At 34.6% G+C, this 10,383-nt stretch overlaps 1 protein-coding gene across 1 annotated transcript; it reads right to left on the reverse strand.

Annotated features, from left to right (window-relative positions):
• Positions 1 to 1,227: 1,227 nt before the first annotated feature.
• Positions 1,228 to 7,460, reverse strand: LOC108320949 (putative ABC transporter C family member 15). The gene is made up of 11 exons (XM_017552548.2): positions 7,376 to 7,460; positions 6,376 to 7,258; positions 4,820 to 6,249; positions 4,624 to 4,710; positions 3,947 to 4,540; positions 3,682 to 3,846; positions 3,211 to 3,505; positions 2,285 to 2,805; positions 2,146 to 2,209; positions 1,779 to 2,018; positions 1,228 to 1,628 (listed from the first exon to the last, which is right to left on the reverse strand). Exons 2-11 carry the CDS (start codon positions 7,199 to 7,201, stop codon positions 1,525 to 1,527), a joined length of 4,326 nt encoding a protein of 1,441 aa, XP_017408037.2. The 5' UTR covers positions 7,202 to 7,258; positions 7,376 to 7,460; the 3' UTR covers positions 1,228 to 1,524.
• Positions 7,461 to 10,383: the final 2,923 nt, after the last annotated feature.

Consider the following 10,383-nt stretch of genomic DNA (forward strand, 5'->3'; position numbering starts at 1 on the left):
AACTAGTACTTTAGCCCAATCACATGCATAAAATCTATATGCTATTAACCTATTCAGGTATAGGTCTGCCTGCACTCTATCTACTCAAACAGGTTGGTCAGTAAGGTTGAATTAGGTAGGGAAGTAGGACATTATAAGTACATCAACACAATCATTGTTGCACTGTAGTAGTATACAAGGCATATAGTGGCTAAAATTGGATCACTAGAGTTATTACCAGTGAGAGGTTAGAGGTTGGATTCCCACTAGGTTTAATATGCAAAACTGTTATGTGCCTGTCTTGATGGGCAATGGAATAAGGTTCTGGCGCAACCACAACAATGAAAGTGTAACTGCTGGGGCCTTAGTCTAGTCAATTTGCATATCATAATGAATGGAGGTCCTAAGCTAGTTTGGAGTGAAACACCTTTAGCAAGAGCTTTTACTTGCAGTATTATAGAAAGGATCGTGTGCAACCGCATATATGCCAGAAAGCAACAAAATAGCACAAATTTGCCAAACTTGGAATTCAAGCAGATTCAGACAGACGAATTAAAACTGATTTGATAATGAAATGGATAGAGCTATGCATTTTGAACATTAAAAGGAGAACAAGATTTGACTTTATATTGTAAATATTTCTTGTAAAAGGATTGAAACAATCCAATTGTCTCATTTTTAATATAGTTTTATTGCTGATAAAGTAAACTTTTTTTTAAAAACATGCATTTTCATGAAGTAAAATTATTGAATATACCCAAAGTTAAAACGTGGGTTAAGAAATGCACCACAAACAAAGATATTTAATCTCACCACCTCTTCCAATACTTAAACTTCATCAGGTGACATTTTTTGTATTCAAGGATTTCTTAACACTGACCAATATGCTGAAAAAGCTATCAGCATTTACATGCAATGAAGGAGAAAAAGAAAGTGTTGCTTTCTCAAAGACACGAGCACTCCCATCATCTTTTCCTTTTATTTTCTACAGAACACCAATTATATATTGATCAATAATATTACATTATATTTAACATTAAGTATCAAGATTAATACCTAAGTTACGTCATTTTTAAAAATACTAATTTAAACTATTTTAACGATGATGGTGTCTTGGAGCCTGTTGATGTGTACAAGAAAATAAAGAAAAGATCTGTTGTGCATCCTCTCTAAAATTCCAACTTTAGAGCTTTCACAAACGCTTTCAAAAATTTTGCGCGAAATCATTAATGAAGCTATGGAACAATCTTCAATAGAAAAGGGTATATATATATATATATTGGCAAAGGAAAAATTGGTTAGAAAATCAGCAAGTTCGTGACAGGAGAACAGCAACTAAGATCAGGAGCCTCAAATCTTTGCCAACTTAACCCTTCTATTTTGTTATTGTAATCAGTCAGTGTTTCTTTAGCTGTCCTCCAACGGAAGAACTAATTCTGCTCAGCATTGGGCCCAACTTTTCTCTATGTACAGTGTTGTTGTCTGTTATTGCTATACTATCATCCTGAAAATACTTGTATCCTCATTCTTTATCTTTTCCGGAAGTTACTTTTGAGATGATCTCCTCAAAAATTCTGAAACCAACTTTGAGAACGAAGAAGAACTGTTCTGCAGCAATTTAGTAGGGTTATCGTACTCTGCAATTGTCCCTGTACACATCAATATAGTAGTGCTTGTCAGCAACTCAAAAGGGTGAAATAGTATGCTACCATAAGCTTTGTTATGGGAAAAGGTTTTCCATCCTTTTGGTATGATCACATATATTAAGTACATGCTTAGTGTGCAAGTGAAAGTAGTACCTTCATCAAGGACCAAAACTAAATCATTGTCAATAACTGTTGGAATTCTATGTGCTACTGTAATGACTGTACATCCACTTGTTTCTTCCCTAATTGTCTTCTGAATTAAATTGTCAGTTGCCGTGTCAATGGATGCTGTAGCTTCATCCAGTACCAAAATTCTTCTTTTCTTCAGTAGTAGCCTAGCAAGGCAAACAAGTTGCCTTTGTCCAACACTCCAATTTTCTCCATTCTCCGCCACTAAATCAGTCAAAGAACATTTCGTATCAATGGCAGTATTTGGGAGTGAAAAGTACCGAACTTTGAAGTGGGACAGCTATTGAAGTTACACTGCTTAATGGTGTACTTTTAAAACAAATAACTATACCTGGTGCATCAAGAAGTCTTGGATCCCGCCTTACTATTTCAGCAAGATGGCACTTTCTGAGAACCTGAAAAGAGAAGTTATTTCAGTAATAATATAAACATTGGCATTTTCAAGAGTGTGTTTAACTGCTAATGCTAACCTCCCAAAGTTCTTGATCTGCATGTTGTTCTAGAGGATCCAAGTTAGTCCTTACAGTACCTAGAAACAAGGTTGGATCCTGAGGAATTATACCAAGCTTAGATCTTAAATCTTGCAGACCAATCTTGGAAATATCTACACCATCAATTAGTATACTTCCTTCCAAAGGCTCCACCACTCGAAAGAGGGCTTGCAAAAGAGTAGATTTTCCGCTCCCTGTCCTGCCTACTATACCAATTTTCTTTTGTCCTGGGAAGACACAGGTGACGCCTTTGAGTACCATAGGAGCAGCGGGATCATACCGTATATGAAGATTATGTAGTTCAACATTTCCTTCCTTTGGCCAATCTTGTTCAGGCCTGCAATCTTTAATAATTAAGGGTGCTTCACTTGGTATGTTAGAGAACTGCAATATTCTCTCAACTGATATCATTTTGTTCTCAACATTGCAAAGGTTCCATATCACCCAAGCCTGGAGGACATTCAAGTTCAAACCGTACGTAGCTACGAGACCCGCCAAGCCTGAAATCAGAAGAAGAGACTTAGCATTTCTATATAATTACCTGTGGATCTAATCTTAATTATTTCATTTACTTTTTAACAAGTATCTGAGTATGAAGTACAAAGAGTGACGAGAGATAGGAAAGAAACATATGTCAATAAATAACCGAGTACTGCCTCATAGATTAATCACAAAGAACCTCTAGTACGTGAATAAAACCGCATCACTCTACACCCAAAAGGATCTAATACAAAGAATCTAAGTTTCTCAAAAATTAGTTTTCTTTTTGGTAGTAAAGTTGTAACCGAGGTTAATAAATAACAAGTGTTCCTCTTCAGAGCTTCTTAACTAACGAAGTAGAAAAGTGGTTCTCACATGCATGCAAATAACTGCTTATAAGATGAATAGAAGAAAAGAGGGCTTACTTGGATCAATGGTAGACCTTGGAAGAGTAACCAAGATGACGAGAACAAAATAGAAGACCAAATTGAAGAGGAAATTGATTCGTACAGACAACCATTCCATGGTGCCGAAATTGTAAAAGGCTACCCGAGAATAGTCATCTATTAGAACGTTAACCTTGGTCAAGAATAGTTGCTCTTGATTGAAACAGCGGATTGTGGCAGCCCCAGCAATTGATTCTGAGAAGTGATGCAAGATTGGAGCCTTTCGAATCCCAACCATCCGGGCCAGTTCCCTGGCTGTTGTGATGTAATATGACTGCAAAAGTAAGTGACTTTTTTAGTTGGCACATGAAAAGATTTGACAAGACGATGGCTTCATCATGACAAGAGATCACAATAAAATCTATATATCAGTTCACGCTGAAAAATGTTTGATAGGAAAATTATATGATTTAATTTGTGTACATTGTCAAAGATTGATATAGTTCTTACCTGATACCAGATGGAAATAGCAAAAACCACAAAAAAGAGGAGAATGACTTGCCAGGCAACTTGGGACATTAGCACAATGATACTCAATAACTGTATCAGTGCAAATACTAGTCCAGCTAATCTGTATGGTATGTCTGTGTCAACTGTACTTTGATCTGTTGATGACTGAAATAATCACAAAGAGAACGGTTGGAATATGATTGAAGCTTATATTAATCATAAGATAGCAAAATCATTGAAGTAGAGATGTAATTGTGAAACTTACCCTACTCAGAATTCGGCTTGAAGGTGTGGTGTCAAAAAATGAGACAGGTGCCCGGAAAACTGATGTGATCATTCCGTGAAAAAGGCGTTGAGCAGTTTCCACAGCAACAGCTGCCATTAAAACAGTCCTTCCCAGTATGAAGATGGTGCCCCCAGAAGATAGAAGAACAAATATTTTCATTAGCTGCTTGTTGTTAACCCTGCCCTTCTGCTCTGTGGCCCATGACATCCAATAATTGCTTCCAATTTGCATTACTTGAAAGAAGATCTGGCAGAGAAGAATAACTGGAACAAGTGCTCCTTTATAAGCAGATGTGACAAAAGTTGAGTAAACACTCCATTTTACTCGACCCGTCTCTCTTTCCTCTTCTTTGTTTCTCTTCCAATTTTCCATGATATCTTGAACATTTTCTCGAGTAACTTCAATTTGATTTTTTGGGCAGGGTCTGTAGCTAGCAAAATCTTCTGCTTGGCTTGGGTTTATTTGATGTACTGTTTCTCGGTGAGCGGCCATTTGTTGAACAAGTTCAGAGTTGGGACATGCTATAAGATCTTTATACCTTCCTGACTCCACTATTTTTCCATCTTTCATGACCTGCCAAAAATTATATTAACAGTTAAGGATAAAAAAGTTGCAAAGTAAAATCCTCATCAAAAGAAGAGTGTTCAATAGCTTACCAAAATGAGGTCTGCAGATTCCAAGAATTCCAGTTGATGGGTTGCATAAACAACCGTTTTATCGTATAAAAGTTTCATGAGACATTTCTGCACAGGATTTCGCATTAAAGATGATGTTCATTGGACAAAAATAATTGTTGCATCAGAAAGTACATAAGTGAACAACGCATATATATTAATCATTACCACAACTTACCTTAAACAAATGAGTTCCAGTATGAGCATCAACAGCACTAAAAGGATCATCAAGGAAATAAATATCTGAATCATTATAAACAGCCCTTGCCAATTGAACCCGCTGTTTCTGCCCACCACTCAAGTTTATGCCTCTCTCCTCCACCAGGTTCAAATCTCCATCACCCCACATGTTGATGTCCTGCTTCAAAGCACAGCCATCCAAAACATCTTCATAAAACTCCTTGTTCATTTGCTTGCCAAACAATATATTCTCTCTTACGGTTCCAGACTGAATCCAAGGACTTTGGGGTACATAACTTCTAGTCCCATAAACTTTGGTTAGAGCCCCAGATACTAATGGAATCTCCCCAAGAATACAGCACAGCAAGCTTGATTTACCAGACCCCACTGACCCACAAACTGCTACCTGCTGACCTTTCTTTATCACTAACTTTCTTGTAATTAGAATTGTTGGTTTCTTGTGGGTTTGATGGTGTGTTTCCCATGCGTATTCCCCAGGGTTTATTTCAATAGCAACTGATGAATTTTTTGAAGTGTGCCTATTTAGGAATTGGTTTTGATCCTCTTCCTCGAGGAACTCCTGGATTCGATCAAGGGAGACTTTTGTTTGAATGATCATGGAGATAAGCTCAGGTAAGTTATAGATTGGTTCTTGCAAAATACGAAAAGTTGCTAAAGCTGAGAGTACTGTAGCGGCTGTTAGTTCTGTTTTCACCAGGATACAAGCACCAAAGGTAACAACAGAAACTAAAGTCGGTGATGTCCAGAATAGTGTTGCAACTGCTGAGCATGTGTAGAGGTATTTCTGCAGCCACCCCCTCTCAGTTTCCCTAAGTTGGAGGAGTTTCTGCAAGAATGAGGTCTCCCACGAATGCAATTTTAAAATTCTTATGTTCTTCATAGTCTCTGATGTCATTTTGATTCTTGAGTCCTTAGCTTCCATGATTTTGGAGTGCAAACTTTCTTGCCTATTCGCCAAAGGTGTGTTACACACCATGACCAAAATGGTGACACCAAATGCAGCAAAAGAAGGGGTATAACCCAGATTGATGTACAAGATTACCAAGGCCAAAATGACCTGAACTGGAAGCAACCAAACTCCATGAATGTACCAGCAGAAGTCCCCAATTCTTTCAACATCAACATTAATCAGATTGATGATTTTACCTTGCGTTGGTCCAGCACTCTTCATCGTTAGGGAGTTGCTATAAATTAGAGACATAAGAGCTGCACGCACCCGGATTCCAATTTGTTGAGCACCAAAGTACCATTGTCTTTGACTCAGTGACTCCACGGTCTTGGCGAGGAAGAAAACAAATGCAAGAACCAATCCATATTGGACGCTTGAATCACCATTATTGCCCAGTAAAAAATTCACAAAATTTGTGATCAACAAGGGACCTATATAAGAGGCACCTGTGTTAACACCTACAATACAAGTGTAAACAAAGCATAAAAAATTAGCATAACCAGTATAAAAAGGACTTTGATTAAAAGTGCACAAAAATCAAAGAGGAACAGTAACGGTGACACTGAATAAAATATAAAATATACCAGCTAAAACTGCATTCAAGGCCAAAGACTTCCATACAGAATCGGCTATAGCTTTTGCCAAGGAGCCCTCTCCGAGTTTCTGTTTCCGAAGTGACCCTTCCAACATGGAAGAAGCACTTTCCGCGGATTCAGAACAAGGAACTGGAGGAATATGAGAAAGTTCAAGCTTTTTAACCCGACCCGTTTTGAAAATGGGGTTCAACCAACGGAAGATAAGCTTGTTCCACACACTTGCATTAGTGAAGGCCTCTTCATCGTGTTCCTCCATGGAAAACTCCTCCTCGATCTGAAGCAACCCCTCTTCCATATCACTGCGCTCCCTTCTACACACATTGAAACAAAGAACCACCAACAAAGGCAAGGAAAACGAAGCAACTAAGTTATCCTCTGACAAGAAAAACCATAAGTCCAACACTTCGAAATCTTTGACCACCCTTACAGACAGAGAGAGCACATCCACGAGAGAAGAGAAAACCCACCACAGTATGAGCACAAGAGGGAATTTTTTATTCTCCCTCACTCTGGTCCTCACTGAATAAAACGAAACAACAGTGGCCAAAACCCAATTGAGTGGCAATGAAACAGAGTTAAATCCTATTACTTTCGTGGAGCTGTATTGGTGAAAAGCAAGAACCATGTTCATAACAGATATAACAGCACAGGATAGAACAGTGAACGCAGCCATAAGCATTGGTCCTCGTTTGAAACACCCATCAGGAACACGGCTGCGCTTGCTTTGTCTCAAGCTATCGACCAAAACCCATATCAAAATGGCATAAAGGAATGCCACATTGAGTGTTCCCAGCACAGCATCCAAAACGACCATGGTTGTTTTCTTGGTCGTACCTTGGAGTGAAGGTGCAGCGAAGAGAAAAGGCAGAATCTGTAGAATGCAGAGAATGCGTTATGTTATTCATATACCTGAATGGAAAGAGAAGAAAAGGGAGAAAAGGAAAAACGAAAAAGAAAAGAAAAGCATAAGGAGAATTTTTTGGCACACCTCGGTGTGGAAATAGGAAGGAAGCGAAAGGAGAATTTACAAGTGTTGAAGATGATTGACGGCAGTCGGTAGTAATAGGATAATGACAGATAGGATTATCATAAACTAAACCATGGAGTATATATGGAACACACCAGACACATGGCCGGGAACTATAATGGCAAAGTATCACAATCACGAATCAATATTTTCACTATATTATTTTAAACAATATATTTTATTCAAAATTATATTTTAACTATTCACTATTAACTATAATTATTTAATTCAAATCCATTTCCCTAATTAGATTACTTATTAACTTTTTCTTTCCAACCTCCGGTGGATGGATCTGCTTTACTATTTTTGTACTTCGTTAGTATTATTTTTACATCAATAAATTTTTACATATATTTTATATCCACTCATTTTTCTTTATTTATAAATATAAAAATTAACTTTTTTAATAACCAAAGTATCTTTAAAAGTGAATTATGAAGTAGTGTATGTAAAAAAACATTTTCCTTTATCTTTTAGGTATAGATATGGTAACTGATTATTGTTATAAAGATTAAACAAAAATATATATTTCTTTTTATAAATTTGTATTTTGCAAATGGCTCAAGTCACTGTCTCGGTCACTGGAATCTTTGACGACCAACTTTGATGAGAAATTTGTGTGTACGTATGTATGTATTACGCATGGAGCTGGAGCTAATAAGTCAACTAATAATATAAAATATGTACAATTTGTATAATTCGTATAATATTATTGAAAATATTACTATTGTTTAGAAAGATATAGTATCTTAGACAGTAATTGATTGTATATGTAGTGTTAAACATAAACATTCTGTGATTCATTTAGGTTTGTAATAATGAAAGTTTATTATATTAATGATTCTTTTAGTATTTAATAATAAATGGATAAATATCTTTTATGATTCTATACTAGAATTAACTATTCTATTCCCAATTGTCAAAGAATATATTGCCATAGCGGTATCACACTATATCAGTCTACTGATTTTTTTTCATCAAAATGCAAAGAATTAATTTTGTTAATATTATTTACGAGAATAAATTATCATATTTAATTATGCTGATTAAAATGTACATGGGAAGTACATGCAATGATTGGGTTTAATGCATTATATCACTATTTAGTAAAAAAGTCAGATTCAATAAATTTGATTTAGTTTTTTTTAAATAAAGTAAATCAAATTCATTAGATTTTAAGATTTTATTTAAATAGTGTATGTCCATTATTTCCAAATACAAAATATAATTTTAATATTAGTAATTAAAAGAATCACATAACTGAAAAACAAAAGTTAATTACAAAATTAGATATTTGAATAAAGTTTAAAAAGTGAGTTGGAAAATTTGCTAAACAGGTGTATAAAGGATTGTCTAATTATTATTTTATTGAAAAGATCAGAAAAGCTTTCTAAAATCATTTAATCATGATATGAAGGCTATGGTTACTAATCTAATGTAAAAAAAAGAGTTATAATATACAAACAATTATTAAAAAAGTGTTCTCACTATTATTTACGGTTTAAAAAGGTATATAAAGTTTTTCTATATCTAATAAATTTCTAGCAAGTATAAACACGATTACAAAAGACTTCTATAAGTAAAGTATACACAAAGTTTGTTTGGGTTTTAAAACAAAAGGAACGTTGTTTAAAGACTCGCTCTCAATTAAGTGGATATAAACATTCATTATTCAAAGTAATAACGTCAAACACGTGAAGAATTAAAGAAATTTGTTTTCAAAGTTGTTTAGAAGGCAATTTGTCTAAGTGCTTTGAAACTTTAAAAGAATAAAAGATTATATAAGTGTATAATGTTAAGTATGTTTGGTAGTCATTAATACTTGAGAACTTCTATTGTCATGGCTCAATGCTTTTATATTATTCATTGTTAAAGTTTTCCTATTTGTTTTCACTTTATGGTTATAATTCGTTATTATATTTCGTTTATTGAGAAAAATGATACTCTTTATATGAACAAATATGTTGTTCATATTGACCACACTAAATTGAGCATGCATTGCACAAAAGCTATGTTGTAGTATCTACTTTGAAAATAGTAAGGTTTCTCCTAAAAGGTGAATGATCTTTTAGGCCTTTAATGGTGCATTAGAGCCATTTGTTGATATTAAGGTTATCTAATTCTTAATGTGTTTATTATTCTCCTAAAGTTGTCTAGCGTTTATAAACATTGTTGTTATCAAAATCTTGAGTGACATAATGACAAACATTTAAATGTAAAATTATGTTATTGTCTAATACTTAAAAGATAGTGATACTTTTCAAAGAATATTGGTCAAGATTATTTAAGTCAAAAACTTCCAAAATAAATACAATTGACTTCAACAACATTTTTTTCTTACCAACACACAATATGTTTATTATGTCACTCTATTTATGTTTGACCTGGAGAAATCAGAGGTAAAAATGCATTGTGGTTGGTTTATTATTTCCCTTCAAATATTTTTAGCATTAGAGTTTGATTTTTCTCAATTTTTCTCTTTACTAAATGACTTGTGTGTAACTGTTTTTCTTGGCCTTAGTAGATTTCTCTTAATCCATATGATCCTGATTTTTTTGCTAAAAATAGGTCAAAAATGATTTTTTTACATAGTTTTTTATGATAACTTATATTAAGAAAAAATGATATTACCAACGACCAAAATCCATCGGTAATGTATAAAATCTATCGGTAAATTAAAACTATCGATAGTAAAAAATCAATCGGTAAAAACGTTGTCAATAAATTTTACGAAGAAATTTTTTATTCGTTGGTAATTACCGACAAATTTTTCTGTCGGTGATTTTTGCCAAGATTTAGCCGTTAAAAAATTCAAATGATCATAATGTTTGCTATGGACCTCAAACGAAGATGCTCCAAAAATGAAACTTGTTGAAATAGATTAAGGAATGTAGTGGCCAATACCCAAAAAGGATTTGAGGTCTAGAATTTAAGAAATCCATCATTTACTATATGTTTTTCTTTCTTAG

Source organism: Vigna angularis, chromosome 1 (assembly GCF_016808095.1).
Source record: "Vigna angularis cultivar LongXiaoDou No.4 chromosome 1, ASM1680809v1, whole genome shotgun sequence".
Lineage (NCBI taxonomy): Eukaryota > Viridiplantae > Streptophyta > Magnoliopsida > Fabales > Fabaceae > Vigna > Vigna angularis.

What these genes read in the sequence shown, in the direction of transcription:
- LOC108320949 (XM_017552548.2), bottom strand. Translation starts at nt 7,201, where the DNA reads ATGGTCGTTTTGGATGCTGTGCTGGGAACACTCAATGTGGCATTCCTT. An exon ending in CTGGAACTCATTTGTTTAAG is followed by an intron (nt 4,711 to 4,819) that starts GTAAGTTGTGGT and finishes AATCCTGTGCAG; the next exon opens with AAATGTCTCATGAAACTTTT. An exon ending in AAGACTTCTTGATGCACCAG is followed by an intron (nt 2,019 to 2,145) that starts GTATAGTTATTT and finishes TGACTGATTTAG; the next exon opens with TGGCGGAGAATGGAGAAAAT.